Here is a 15,697-nt window from a genome sequence, read left to right as displayed (position 1 = left end):
GGCAGCTTCCTGTCCCAAGTAATCAGCAGTTTATAGACAAACTGCAGCAAACAGCTGCAGCGCGCACACACACACACACACACACACACACACACACACAAATAGTGGCTGTGGAGATTTGTAGTCATCCAGCTCGTTTTAAATATCTAGTAGCAGGAAATCAGTGGACGAACTCCCAGTAAAATGTTTCATGGTTTCGATTTTAAGTTTTCAGCGTCCGTGTGAGAACGCATGATCTAGTGGATTTAGTGGATCTTGTGCTTTCAGTGGAAATTTCATGAACTAAAAACTCCAAGACACTAATAAATAGTCAAAATATTATTGTATGCATTTAAATAATGAGCCTTCTATACTAAGAGGGACTGTGCAATGTATTTTTTCAGTTAAGGAGATTCTGGCTTGAAAAGGTTTTACAAACCTCAATCTAGACAACACGGTGAGTGTTTGTTCCAGTGTGCGAGAGGATATTAAATCATTTCCTGTTCGCAGAAACAATGAGAAGGGTCAGCGCTCAGAACATCAAGCCTTTCAACACCAGAGGAACCTGGATCAAAGATTTCTGGGACTGAAGCTGCATCAGCTATCCATCGAGCTTCTTTCGATCTTTGTAGTAGTGTGTGTGTGTGTGTGTGTGTGTGTGTGTGTGTGTGTGTGTGTGTGTGTGTGGGAGGGGTGTGTGTTGGGGTCTGGCAAGATTACGTTAGCATTATCAATAATTGATTGGCATTGCAGGTAGAATATCCACACTCAGCTGCCTTATGTTCCCCTCGGGCTTGAACGTCCAGACTAATAACTTACTCTCTCACACACACACACACACACACACACACACACACACACACACCTCGACTGTTTCACACTGCAACACTTTTCTGTGAAGCAAATTCCATGTGGCGTGAATACAGTCTGGAAAAAGTTTTCCATGTCGAAGTTATTCTGGGACACGCGTGTGTCTCTGTGCAGCAGCATGGACGTGATAAACTAGGCTTAGTGCGATATTGATTTTTCCCCTTGCTAACGATTCGCCATTAAAAAATCTTTTAATTGTCCCAAACAGATTTAAAAGCAGACGTACAAAAATAAAACCGAACATTGTGGAGTGTGATTAGATTTACGTGTAAACGACTTTGACGTTACCATGGCAACAAGTTTCTCCCCTGTCACATGACAGCTGCCGATCGGGGAAAACGTGCTTCCTCTGAGATACATGAAACCAGACAACCTCATCTTTTCAAACTGCTGCTCAAGCTCCATCACAGAGCAGCGTAACACATGGAAGCAAAAAGCGCTATCCGCCCTCTTCTGCATACATGACCCCACAGATGGCCACGATTGGCTAGTGTTGCTGTGATTGACAGGGCAGAGAGAGAGAGTTCCATCAAGAGAGCATGGCCAGTTTTGCTCTCTTGGACTTCTGGCTATGGAGCACAAATGCTTTTCTGTTTTTCTGGCATTTTTTTATTCAGTTACGTCATTTACACACACTGGAAAACGAGACATACTCAACAGGCCTCTTTTTGGTTCTCTTATACCATTACAGGTTCTTATTTTATTTATTTTTATTATTATTTTTATACATTTATAGTTAACGTGTAATGTTGTGAAACATCTATGAACCAAGTTAGTTCCTGTTATCACTTACTTTATAGCAAAACTTTTTTTTTCTCTCGTGCTTGAAATAAATAAGAGGAAAGAATGCAGCATGTCATGTTAAGCGAAACTGCAAATCGTAAGCTCCTCCATCCTGAAGATGTCAGAAACGTAATATCTGAATGTTACAACTCGCCGACACTGGAGACTCCTTCCACAAATGCTTAATAAACACACAGTTTTAAATCAGTCCCTGTGAATGAGCTGTTATTGTAGGAAAAATTAACATATTAGAATGAGTGCATTAATATTAATATCAACCTGTGATTTGTATCTGCGCTGCTGTCAGAGCTGCTGTTACAGAACATTAATCAACACCTTCTGACCAATCAGAATCCAGAATTCAGCAGCGCTGTGGTGTAAATCCAAATCCGTGTCAGTAACGAATACTTTAGCAAGCTTGAAGCGACATGGCTGTTTACGAACAGAAAGCTTCACCTGAGTGTCGTTTGAGAATCTCACGCTGAAACACAGAGACTCTTCAGTGCAAGATCAAGGTTCTGGGTTTTAAAAGGGACTCCCACAGCTGACCTTTGACCCCAGCGCTGAATTCTGCTTTCAGCTCAGGTCTCCGTTCGGCCCGAACAAAAAAAGTTTAACATATAAATACACTCAGCGGCCGGGCTGCATGAAGAGCCTCATTGTTCAGGGTTGTGTGTGAGTGTGTGTGTGTGTGTGTGTGTGCAGAACCACAGATTTCTCCAGATGCCTGTTTCTCATTTCTTTCTTTTCCTTAAAAAACAGACTATTTTTGTTGTTTTGTTCCTCTCAACGTGTTTGATTTGGCGTTTGGAGAGAAAGTTGCAGTTCCACGGTTCCGCACTCTGCATCAGAGCTTTGTGGAGATTATGGTCAGTTTGATGAACAATGGCGGATTTTGTGTTCCTACTTGGAAACTTTTCAAGCTGTCCCGCTTTATCTGCTCCGAACAGCAAATCAAACTGCTCGCCACACTGGTTTCAGTTTGGACCTGGATCAGAGGGAGTGAGGTTCAGATCCATTACCCGAGACTCTTTATTTTTGACACATGGGCTTTATAGTAGTTCCAGGTGATATAATGAATGTCAAATCAAATAAAATCAACATCAAAAAACTTTTTCAAATATATATATAACATTAAACATATATATAAAATCTGAGATGTTCTGGCAGTTGGTTCCAGCTTTGGGCAGCAGAGAAGCTAAATTAAAGCTACCATGCTTGGTTTGAACTTGAGGTAGTTAAAGATGGCCCAAATCTGAGATCTTCTAGTAGTTGGTTCCAGTTGGTTCCAGCTTTGGGTGGCATAGAAGCTAAATTATAGCCACTATGCTTGGTTCTAGATCTGGGCATTGTTAGCTGACTGGTCCCTAGTGATCTGAGAGATTTGTAATGTTCAAGTAGATCCAAGATGTATTTTGGTCTTTTACGTGTTTAGTCTTTAAAGCTCTGGAGTCGAGGTATGCACTGACCTTTCACCTTTCCTCCTCACTACTTCATTCTCTTCCTTATTTATGGAGAATTGCCACGCTTGTTTTTTGTTGTCGTGACAACTCTAACTCTGAGAAGATCAAGCAGTCACACTCTAATCTTTGCCCTGCTTTCCAGTGCTGTTTTCTAGCACACCCTTGTTGACTTCCTCTCGCCATTTCCCCTGGAGACAACCCCTGTTACTATCTTTCATGCCAGTCCAGTATTCGAGTGAAGTTTGCTAAATTAGTCCCAGGAGACCTGTGAGATCGGGTTAACACAAACAGTAAAGGTTCAGCAGCAAGACGATGCGATACAGTCATTTTTAGAGAAGAGAATGAAGTCTGATTTCGTCTAATTTCAGTTAAACATGTGATCTAAGCAGTGTTGCCTGATTACGAGTAGACATAATAAATCTTTTAAGTATAGTCTGTCTTTTTTTTTTTGTTTGAGTTTATAGTGTTGGTATTAAATAGTCTTCTGAGGAGGTGATGATAATCGGTTATAAACTGCCGATTCACAGTGTCATCTCAGCTCTCTCACACCCCTGGGTGAAAATGTAAGCCTCCAGCCCTGCTATTTTTTTCCTCATGGATGATATAAACTGGGTCATTTTGCTTTTGAGGGACCGAGAAGAAGCGACGTGGAACATCATGCAGAGGAAGAGTACAGATAGATAGATAGATATAGATATATTTTGTGTATATATGTATGAATATATAAATAAAATAAACCAGAAGAAGTGTTAATGGGGTACCAATATTTTCTCTCTCTTCCAGTGAGTTATCTGTAGCCATTTAATCTGTTAAAGGTGTCACAAATGTTTAAAGGCAGGGTTATTTATAAAGCACATTTCCTCATGCTGGTATAAATAGCTCACGGTCTGAGAATACCAAGGATCTAAGGATCTAAGGGAAGTAAATTTATTAAGTGCTAATTCAAGTTCTTGGTGATGCGATGGTAAGCGGACAGCGCTAAGTACAGGTGTGAACGGGGTACAGCGTGTCTCAGAGAGGCATTGTGATCTTAAACCATCATCGGAGGTAGTATGGGATGCATATGATTGCATAATCGATGTGTCCTGGCCACAACAAAGGACTAGCTACTCGACTGCATCATCGCCCTAGCTCAGAAAATATGTAATCATTGCGAGACTGTTTGGAAATTGCGCTGAACGATAGAGCTCTCCACCGCTTGGCTAATCGATAAAGGCGATGTTATAACAGCAGAGATGAAAGCAGCTGCTTTTCTTTGTTCTTTCATCACTGTATAATTGTAAGTTTCATTGGCAGGCCACATGATCGAAACATTTGAATCCTACACGAGATAGGATTCATGGGAAACTAATAGAAATGTCATAAAACATAGATATATCGATTATTGATTGGCAGGTTATTTTGTCGATGACACTGATGGTTTAAAATGACATTTAAATGAGTAATTTGAGTTTGCTAGCTGTTTCACATTGTAAGCTTGCGTAAGCTTTGGGAGACCACAGGGGGGAGGAACGGATCCTATAGATAGAATTGATCTCCATCACTCCTCTGACATGTAATACAGCTCCATCTATTGGGTCTTCCTATGTTATTCCTTTGAAAATTACTAATAAAAATTCGATAGTCGTTGGGGAAAATTTCCCGATTTATCAATACGTGAAAAAGGCGTCAATCCCAAGCCTAGAACCTGATGTATGAAGTCTGATCACAAGTGGTCACTTGAAAGACGTGTTTAAAATGACGGCTACGCATTACAGCTGTCCATTTGTGACTGGATCACTTGAGACGGACGTTCATACCAGGTGTTAACAGGGCCGCATTCATTTCACACATGTGAAAACATCTAGAGAGAACATCCAGGACAAGCGAGCAGCCACACGATACAGGTGAACACCATCAGCCTGACTAAAGAATAATTATGGCAGTGATTAATAGATAAGTAGCAACACTTTCTGTAAAAAATCAGTGGGAAAAAAAAAATCAGTGTAGGGATTTTAATACACTCAGATTCCTTTGTGTAATTAATGCTTTGTGGTTTTTAATCCTGCACTACAGGCTATATGAGAGTCGTTCCTACCTGTTGGTAATCCCTCTAATCCAAACTGACAGCAGGAACGCCGTGCTCCTCCATACACAAATCCGCTCTCACGGCAGTCTGCACATTCCCCGTGAAACACTTCGCATGTTGGAGTTTTAGTGCCGAAGCGATGGTGTGTTATGTAGGACAGTATGGAATAACATTTTATCCACTGTTACGTAGAAAGATGGATTTAAAATCTGCCTTTGATACTCTCTGATCCTTTTATCTGTTTATTTCATCATTTCATAACTTTCTGCCTGTATTAAAAATCTGATTAAAACAGGAACCTCATTCCTACTTTGGGCTTGGCAGTTACGGTTAAATATCATATCGCTGTTTCGCTTTGCAGCGCACGTTAGAAGAGCGACTGTAGAGTTTTGTCTCAGTTTAGATTGTAGATTATTTACAGAACACAGATCAAGCAAAATCAATAAAATAAAATAAAATTTTAAATAAAAGACCGCAAAACAATAATAATGACATTCAACATGTGGAACATGAAACATAACTTTAAAAAGTTTGTAAGCTTATAATAAAACTTTTATTTTTAAATATTGTAAAACATAAAACATTTTTATTTTTATTGTTTCCTACAATGTGGAGCCAGACATGAAAAGTCGATCTACAGAGTCTGATCATCTGATCGATCATCTAGTGAGAGTTAGCAGACGGAGTGAGACGCTTGATTGACAGCTCTCATATAGCCCTTAAAGGACAAGGAAATGCAGAAATAAATAAATAAATATAGATATGAAAAAAAACAATAAACAAGTATAAAAAAATTTATTAACTTTATCAGGAGTAAATAAATTTAAAAATTAATAAATATAGAAAAAACATAAATAAAAGAAACGTCTTAATATTAAATGTTTAAAAAAACATTTAATAAGTAAATATAGAGAAACTTGTAAAGGTAGAAATTTGTAAATAAAGAGATGGTGAAACTAAAGAATATTATAATATCAATAAGAAGAATGTTTAATTTATATAGTGCCTTTCTCAACACTCAGTTTAGCTGTACACATACATTAAAATACGTTTTATGTAAATTATACACGTAATGCTTTTTCTTTTCTGATACCGATACTGAAACCTGGAGTATCAGACAATTGATTTTTTTTCTTTAAAAACTACTAAGCTTTAAAATGATTTTTAAACTGAAGCTAAACACATGGCTAAAAGCATGACTTACACAAAACAGCTTTCACATGAAAATCGCTTGCATTGTAGACATAATAAATATAATGATGTAAAAATATAATAAGATAAATCCTAACAAAAAAAATGTTGATTTTTATTATTATTATTTTTTTTTTGTATATTTATTTTTTTAATTTGGCAGATCTGATCACATTAGTGTGCAGCTGCATTAATATTAGACCCCAGTGTTTCTGTCTCTTTCTGCCCTTTCCTACAGATTGCTGGTTTATTATGTAATTGTGTAGTAGAAGAATACAGTTGGGGGAAGGAAATGGCACAACTTTTACTAATCACTAATCCAGTCACTTATCGTGCCATGCTTTAAGAAAAATTTTTTTTTGTTTGTTTGTTTTTTTTTTTTTTAAAAAGACAAGTTTCTAGTTATGATACGGGATGCGATGTTCTGATCTTAACTTTACATCGGCGTTCACACTCTTTTCTCTTTCACAGCATACACTGGCTATATAATCATTAAAGTGACCATCTGATCTGATTTGTTCTGTGTGTGTGTGTGTGTGTGTGTGTGTGTGTGTGTGTTACAGAGTGCAGCGATGGAGGAAACGGTTATATGGGAGCAGCACACAGTGACTCTTCACAGGGTGAGTGCAAGAACATCATCTGCTAAACCCTCCTAGCATGATTTTGTGTGTGTGTGTGTGTGTGTGTTGTGTAGTCCAGCTGCAGGAAGTCAGGGAATGGAGTCACAATAGCACTCATGTCTCGAAAGGCAGGAAGTGTGTGTGAGGGGGAAAAAATCACCGCTCAGCTCCTTTTCCTCTTCCTGTATGTGTGTGAGAGAGAGAGAGAGAGAGAGATAGATGCTCTAATTAACAGGAGATTACTCTGGCCAATCTCAGTGATGAACAGCCGTTTCTTTGCTAGGTGTGCGCTGATTCTGAGGCATAGCAGCTGGTTAAATCGAGTTAAATGCGGATCTGGTGTAACTTCTTAATTCCTGGATCGATAACGAAGGAATAAAATGTTTCATGTTGTGCTGTTATAGGAAAACAATCCATGTGGATGATCCTGTTCTCACTTACGTTATAGCAGCTATAAACAGTCGTTCCATCAACAGCCATTAGGTCTCTAACTGTTAAATACACTTCATGGCCAAAAGTTTGTGGACACCTGACCATCACACCCATATGTGCTTCTCCCCCAAACTGTTGCCACAAAGCACACAATTGTATAGAACATCTTTGTATGCTATAGCATTACAATTTCGCTTCACTGGAACTAAGAGACCCAAACCTGTTCCAGCATGACAATGCCCCTGTGCACAAAGCGAGCTCCATGAAGACATGGTGTGTGAAGGTTGGAGTGGAAGAACTCAAGTGTCCTGCACAGAGCCCTGACCTCAACCCCACTGAACACCTTTGGGATGAACTGGAACACCGACTGAACCCCAGACCTCCTCGACATCCCAACATCAGCGCCTGACCTCACTAATGCTCTTGTAGCTGAATGAACACAAATCCCCACAGCGATGCTCCAACATCTAGTGGAAAGCTTCCCAGAAGAGTGGAGCTTATTATAACAGCAAAAGGGGGAATAAGTCTGGAATGGGATGTTCAACAAGCACATATGGGTGTGAATTATTTTAAAATATTAATATTTAGAATTTTTAAAATTGTTTATTTATTAAAAGTCACGTTGTAAAAAAAAAAGGTAAAATTATGGAAATAGTAGATAGTAAAAGATAAAGTGAAAATATAAATACACCAAATGAGCAAGACTAGAAGTGATTTAAAAAAACAGTAAATAAAATAAAAATGAAAAAGCAATTTAAAAACTTTACAATAAAATTAAAATATAAATACCAAACACTTTATATCTACAGAAAAAAATGCATATTTTATGCGGGTGGGGCGACTGTGATTACATTTGATACTCTCATTTTGAGGACATTTAGTCAGGTGGATTCGTGTGTGTGTGTGTGTGTGTGTGTGTGTGTGTGTGTGTGTGTGTGTGTGTGTGTGTATTTTAGATATATTTCTCTGACCCTGTGCTTGTAATGGTGTTAGTCATGAAACTACTTGGCCGTGTCGGACTGTGAGTTTGTAAATCAGTGCCAGGAACTTGCCGTACCATGTGCAAGGGTGTGTGTGAGTGTTAATGTGTGTGTAAACACTGGTGAAAGTGCTGTTGCATCATGCTGAATATCTGTGCTGGCTTTGTAGTCAGCGCAGAAATCCACACACTCCTATGAACAAAGTACGTGTCGTAATTAGAGCTCGGTGTGACGAAGATTCAGTTTATGATACTTTCTGCTGTATTTCAACCTTTTTTACGTTTACCATTTATTATGGTGATGAAAAACTCTGGTTGCATGCCAATCTTGAGCTGAATTTTAAATTTATAAAATGTGTCCTTTCTTTAAACAGAATTTTTGTTTTTTCATCTTTTTTGGTGTTAAATAATTTAATACACTGAAAATTATTGATTTTTTTTTTCCTCATGCAACAGTACTGTTTAATCGCATTTTGTTAGTAAACCTATTACCTAATAGTAAACCTAAACCTGTTACCTTTTTATGTTAGTAAACGTTTTATGATGCGTATAGTTTCATAAAAATATCTTCAGGTAATGTGATATGATTTTGTTTTGTCATATTGCCCACTTCTAGTAAATTTAAAATACACACAAATATTATATTGTTCCTAATAAAACAGCAAAGTGTGTAAAAAAAAAAAAAATAAATAAAAAAATCAATAAATAAAATAATAATAATAATAATGTTCTTATACAAAATCATCATTCAGATTGATGTATACTTGTAACGTTAAGACATCAACAAACATAAATATGTAAATATTTGGGGTGTATTTTTAACATAATTTTAAGCATTTTAAGAAATTTTTAACACATTTTGTGGCTGCTTGCTCCAAATAGGCGTGTCCTTGACATTTCTATATGTTTGTTTGCCAGTTGAAAGTCTCCTCCTTTGTTAAGACATCACCACACCATGGAGGACGCACTCATTTGCATAATGTTGAGCGTTACTGAACAGCGAGTCAGGTTTCGCCATGACACAATCATCATACATGCGTTAAATACAGACTTTCCAACCTTCTCGCATTTTCCGTAGGAGCTCTGTGTTTTAAAATCGGAGTACACTGAGGTGAGTTGTTCAAAAGTCGACACAAACAGAACAAATAAAATCAGCAGATGAACCAGTCGAGAGTTGAATCTGGAATGATTGACAGTTGGGTAGGTGTTTCGAGCTCTCCGATATGAACTGATCCCCCTGAAGCCCCGCCCCTTTCTCCACATCTCACGTTAGTAATCTTTCATCTGGTGATTTTCCTACTTGAAAGATGCTCCAACGTAGCGCTTTCACATTCTGTCAAGATGAATAAAGCAATAAAATCCATCATTATATGTTTATATAGTTAACATCATTCATTCATTCATTTATCTTATTGGAAATTGACCGACATTTCAGTCATCAGAAGTTTCTATGGCTAAAAATAGCTTTAAAAAAAAAAGTCACTTTTGGGTTTGGAAAAGAGAAAAATGACTGAAAAACAGGCCTATAACCATCTCAAATGTAACATTTTAGAATGATAATTAGAAAGTGGTTAAAAAGGATTTTAGGATAAACGCTCCTGGTTTCAGTGATCAATAAATATCGACCGGTGTCTCCACAACTTTCACTCATGTTTTTGTTTGCAGGCTCCAGGATTTGGATTCGGTATCGCCATCTCAGGAGGACGAGACAACCCTCATTTCCAGAGCGGCGAGACCTCCATAGTCATCTCCGATGTTCTGAAAGGAGGACCGGCAGAGGGGCTTCTACAGTGAGTCGCTCACAATCCCACAACCGCCAGCTTCAGCGTTACATTCTGCTGTAAAATATTTCTCAACTCGTGTTTGCTTCACAGTGAGAATGATCGAGTGGTGATGGTGAACGCGGTCTCCATGGATAACGTGGAACACGCCTACGCCGTTCAGCAGCTGAGGAAGAGCGGCAAAAACGCCAAAATTGTGAGTCGTACCCCTCTGTGATTGGTTGCTGTGAAGCTGTGAACAGGAATGGACAAATCATTAGCTCATGAGCGAGTCCACCGGGCAGGTGAAGGCGTCAGCGTGCTGGCCAGTGCCATGTTGCCCGGAAACTTAGAGGCTAACATAATTTAACCTTAAAGTTTGACGAGCTGGATACTTAGTTGAGCGCATTAATTCCAACTAATGAAAATAAACGAACACTCAAATTCCTGGGGAGAGAAGATTTTGTGTAACCATGTGCCCACTTCTGAGAAGTCAGAACTCTTAACTGAGAAGTAATTACGTCATTTTCAACCATCTGTGCATTCGTGCTAGCTAACTGTGATGAGTGAGGTATATTTTCCTTTTCGAAACAGCCATCTGTATAGTCAGTGTTACAGATTTAACAAGCGACTGTAGTGTCAGTATGTTGATTGAGCTAAAGCAAATAACTTGTATGTACAGTGTAATTCATTTAAAGCTAAGAAGTGCTGCTGTGTTTACTGTCCACTCTGTGAGCGGCCATTTTGATTTGACGTCACTTGGTGAATTTGGAGTTGAGGAGACAGATCTGTGTTCCCGAGAAGGAATTCAGAGTTGAGGGAGCGTTTGCTTTGGTTTTTCCTTCTCGGAAATTGGAAATTATAAGTTATAATCTTCAGTGGAATGCACTGTTAGTCTTTCATGGCTGCGTTTTTTTATTTTCACCCAAAAGAACTTTGCACTGTATTGTGTCTTGTTCACGTTCGTTACAGTTTTCGCGCCTCTCTGATTCGTTAAAAAAAAAAAGTTGCCATCTGTACATTTGTTTATATATCATGTAAAAAATAGTTGCTAGTGTAGCAGGTGGTGAGGAGTGTCTCACGCCACCATGAAAAATATGAAAAGTATTTTCAAACATACAGAGAAGGTAAAAAAAAAAAAAAATGCTTTAAGAGTTCGAGGTGGCACGAACTGGTGGATCGGACATCAGAGAAAACAGATCCTGGAACAAATATTGATTGGAATTGGGTTTAGAAAAGAAATTTATTTTTGAATCTGGAAATATTTATATATAAAGAGACCTGGATCTGGATCCTGGAACAAATTTTGATTGGAAGATTGGAATTGGATTTGGAAAAGAAATTTATTTTTGGATCTGGAAGTGACCCTAAAGAGAGCTGACTTGTTTTTGCTTTTGTTAGGATTGATTTTATTATAGTTATACTTCATTATATGTACACTAGTAGTTTTTAAAGAAAACGGTGTGAGATGGGTATCTGTATCTGCTGATACTCAAAGTTTCAGTATCGATATCGGATTTGTCCACCCACTGTTGATTTTTAATCAGTTACTAATCTAATCTCTGTGACAGACCATTCGGCGTAAACGTAAAGTCCAGATCCCTGCGGCTCGAGCGGGCGACAGGGAAACCATGTCCGAGCGTGAGGAGGATACGGAGGACGAGGAATTCGCCGGGCCAGGAGCCGGAGCCAGCACAGGGACGAGCAGACGCAACGATCGGAGTGCCAGCCTGGGACGGAGGGAACAGAGTGTGTCCCCGCGGTCCGACAGACGCTCGGTCACCTCCACCGGCCCGCCACGACCCTCTAAAGTCACGCTGGTCAAATCACGCAAGAACGAAGGTGAGTCAGGAACTGAGACCTGAGAACTCAGCAGCTGCATTGTAACAATCACAGCAGTGCCAGCTTTCAGAAAACTGCTTCTAATATTCCATCAAACACAAACAACGTTCAGAAAAAGACGCGTTTCATTACAGGAGATCATCCTGGTAAAATGATTGTTTTTTCCCTTCTGTAACATCTAAAGATTAACTTTTAGAACAAGCAAGCAAACGAACAATTAAATATCATATTATGATGTAATTATTACTTTTATTATTGTATTTATTACTGATTTTTATACTATATTGGTATTGATATTTTTGTATATGTAAATGTTTATTTTTAAATAAACTATTAATTTACATTTTATTTCATTAATCAACTAAAAATGCATTTTAAAATATTTATTTATTTGTGGATGAATAAATGAACGAAAGGTGATCTTTAGATATTTGGATAATAGTTATTAGCATATGAGTTCATTATTTAATTTTTTTTAAAATTATTAATATTCATACTGGCAGTGTTTTTTTTGGAGATCTTCATTTCCAGAGAGAGTAAAAACTGTTGTGCGTGTGTGTGCATGTGCGTGTGTGTGCGTGCGTGCGTGCGTGCGTGTATGCATAGTTGAAATGCATGTCGATGTTTATGTAGAGGAACAGCTATGACTGGAATGCTTTGCTTACTTGATTGCATGCAGTAGGAGGACACAAGCTGCTGTCTCTGAGACCTTGGCTGTTACTTGTTCATTCTGAGAGTGTGATGATGAGCTTGTGTGTGTGTGTTTGTGTGTCTTTGTGTGTGTTGTGTTTGTATGTTGGACATTACAGAATACGGCCTGAGACTGGCCAGCCACATTTTTGTGAAGGACATCACACCTGAAAGCCTGGCAGCCCGAGACGGAAACATACAGGAGGGAGACGTCGTGCTGAAGGTACAGTCAGAGAGAGAGAGAGACAGAGAGATGGAGAGAGAGGGAGACAGATAAAGAGAGAAAGAGAGAGAGGGAGGAAGGCAGAGAGACTGAGAGGAAGACAGAGCTGGAAGGAGTGAGTGTTTTTACACTACCCTTTTTTTTTGTACTTGCTTTGGCAATACAAATGTACAGTTATTTGTCATGCCAATAAAGCACATGAAAACTGAAAACTGAGTGAGAGAGAGACAGAGGGCAAGAAAGGGACAGACAGCGCGACATGCAGAGTGAGTGTGTGTGAGAGAGAGAGAGAGACAAACACAGAAGGGAAGAGAGAAAGACCTGAACATTTCTTAGGCCTATGTTTCATATTATATTTCTCCTTGTTAAAAAGCTAAATCAGAAACATTCTTTTAAAATTAAAAGAAAATATAGACATCAAGGATGAGGCAGCTGCAGGAGGATTTCTAGGCAAATGTTTCACTGAGAGAGAGAGAGAGAGAGAGAGAGAGGAAAACATTCAGTGCCACTTTTCTTGCTTTGTTCCAAGAAAGGCTGATTTTTTTTCCCTCTAATTAACTCATTTTTAAAATACTTCTGTGAAGCCAAGACAGAAAGAGGCTGCACATGGTTCGGATTAGTGGTGTGATTTATAACCCCTCTGTCTCTCTCTCTCTCTTTCTCTCTCTTTCTCTCTCTCTCTCTCTCTCATTCTCTCTCTGTCGTTCTCTCTTTCTCTCTCTCTCTCTCTCTCTCTCTCTCTCTCTCTCTCTCTCTCTCTCTCTCTCTCTCTCCCTTTCATGCTCTCTGTGTAGATTAACGGCACCGTGACAGAGAACCTGTCCCTGACAGACGCTAAGAAACTGATCGAGCGCTCGAAAGGTAAGCTGAAGATGGTGGTGCAGCGAGACGAGAGAGCCACGCTCCTCAACGTTCCCGACGTAGACGACAGCATTCCTTCCGGCAACTCGGAACGAGACGGTGAGGATACTCTGGAAAAATGTATTTTATGCTTGTTGTTGTTTTGTGATTAGTTGGTTTTCTTATCTTGAGATCACAGAGACTTTTGAAATCCATGTTCATTTTTAAATCTTGCTTTTTTTTTTAACAGATATTTCAGAAATCCATTCCCTCACTTCCGACCATTCCCATGAACAGTTGCGTGGCAGTCGCTCTCGCTCACCAGACAAGCGCTCAGATCCATCCGACATTTCCGGCCAGTCGCCTCAACAGATCAGCAACGGAAGGTAAACACTTCTCTTATAAAACGTAAAGTGTGTACACACGGAGGAAAACATTACGTCACACACGCTAATTCCAGGCCTGACTGGAAGCCTGGAAAAACTTCTTCCAAGTTGCGTTGTTTAGCCCACAGCTTTGGGTTGATGTTTCTGTACATATCTTCACGCTTCACACCGTAATGCATTACAATCCTTACGCAGAAAGACCCGGGTCCGTATTTATAAAACATGCTTGCATATCATTCTAAATTTGTTCTTAAGAAAAGTTCTCAGCATTTTCCATACAAGTGATGTATGAAAATGGGCGTACGCACTGTTGAATATACGCACTCAACATAGTTGTGCGAAAATCATAAATTAAACATTTTCATAGAATTGACTGCACATGAACCGTTTTTTTGCCCCGCCCATTGTGAAGTTAATTTGCATATCAGTATTTCCACAGATAAAAATGGCTCAAAAGGCAACAAAGAAGAGTCTGAAACTGATGTTCTTTTAACAGAAATCCAGTCAACAGAGAAATGTCCATGTGGACTTTACACGATCACAGACATTTGTTGTAAATAAAATGTAGGCAGCGACACTGTCATAAAGGAAAAATGTGTGAGTACTGAGTCCTGAGGTGAGACAGCTGTGTGTGTGTGTGTGTGTGTGTGTGTGTGTGTGTGTGTTGACGCCAACGGCCACTTTGAGTTAGAGAAGCATGCTGGTTGCTAATCACATCAACCCAATTCACTCAGATACAGACAGATGGAATAGATGGAGCTTGTGTTTGTGAAAGAAGGAGGAGATTATAATCATAAATATATATGATTATAATCTATATATAAAGATATATAATCAAAAATCACTTTTTTTTTTAATCAAAGATGGCACAGGTCTGATATTCAGCAGTGGTATCAGGCTGAAAACGGCTAAATATCACAGAAAACATATCGGATATCAGACCCTGTAACAAATGGCAAAGATCAGAATTGGGTTTGGAAAAGCAGTGTATTTATGAATTTTGGAAATAATCTGCATATAAAGAGACCTGACTGTGTTTTTCTGTTGTTAGGATTGATTTTATTATGGTTGTACTTTATAATATTTATTATTTTTAAAATGCAAGTGATTTTGACGTCAGTGGATACTCAAGTTTAATCAAGTATAATTTTATAATGATATCTTTAAATTTTATTTGTACATTTTGTCATATTTTGTATAGAAGAGAGAGTTATTTATTTAGTCAGTGAACATTTTTCATCATAGTTTTTGACAGTAGAATGAACATGAGCTCACAAGAGCTAGACACCTACGATTGGCTAGTGTTGCTGGTGATTGACAGGGGGAGAGCGAGTATGCCCCTCCCACCAGATTTTGCTTTTTTCATTCGGGAGCCCCTTAATCGCATATTTTTGAGGTAGAAAGTCTTATGCTGCGTGCTTTACTTACACGCAATGCATAAACTGTAGACTCCTACACCATTTTTGCGGATTTACTGTGCCTAAAAATGGGTACAGACAGCTCAGAGCATCGTAACCTCAGTGTGTCTATATTGAACTAAAAGTAAAGATAAACTATGCGATACTTTTGAC

The 15,697-nt window shown here is 38.8% G+C and overlaps 1 protein-coding gene across 12 annotated transcripts in view; it reads left to right on the top strand.

Moving 5' to 3' along the window:
* The window catches only part of tjp1a (tight junction protein 1a), a 108,575-nt gene that overhangs the window by 66,165 nt on the left and 26,713 nt on the right, over positions 1-15,697 (top strand). For all 12 annotated transcript variants that reach the window (XM_053229313.1, XM_053229314.1, XM_053229318.1 and 9 more), the window contains 7 exons: positions 6,918-6,974; positions 10,051-10,175; positions 10,260-10,362; positions 11,717-11,987; positions 12,797-12,900; positions 13,695-13,860; positions 13,991-14,126. In XM_053229313.1, the coding sequence (XP_053085288.1) occupies positions 6,918-6,974; positions 10,051-10,175; positions 10,260-10,362; positions 11,717-11,987; positions 12,797-12,900; positions 13,695-13,860; positions 13,991-14,126 (962 nt within the window). The remainder of the gene's footprint in view (positions 1-6,917; positions 6,975-10,050; positions 10,176-10,259; positions 10,363-11,716; positions 11,988-12,796; positions 12,901-13,694; positions 13,861-13,990; positions 14,127-15,697) is intronic.

This window comes from Pangasianodon hypophthalmus, chromosome 25 (assembly GCF_027358585.1).
Source record: "Pangasianodon hypophthalmus isolate fPanHyp1 chromosome 25, fPanHyp1.pri, whole genome shotgun sequence".
NCBI lineage: Eukaryota > Metazoa > Chordata > Actinopteri > Siluriformes > Pangasiidae > Pangasianodon > Pangasianodon hypophthalmus.
Note: the sequence above shows the minus strand (reverse complement) of the source record. Positions and strands in the feature narration are given on the sequence as shown.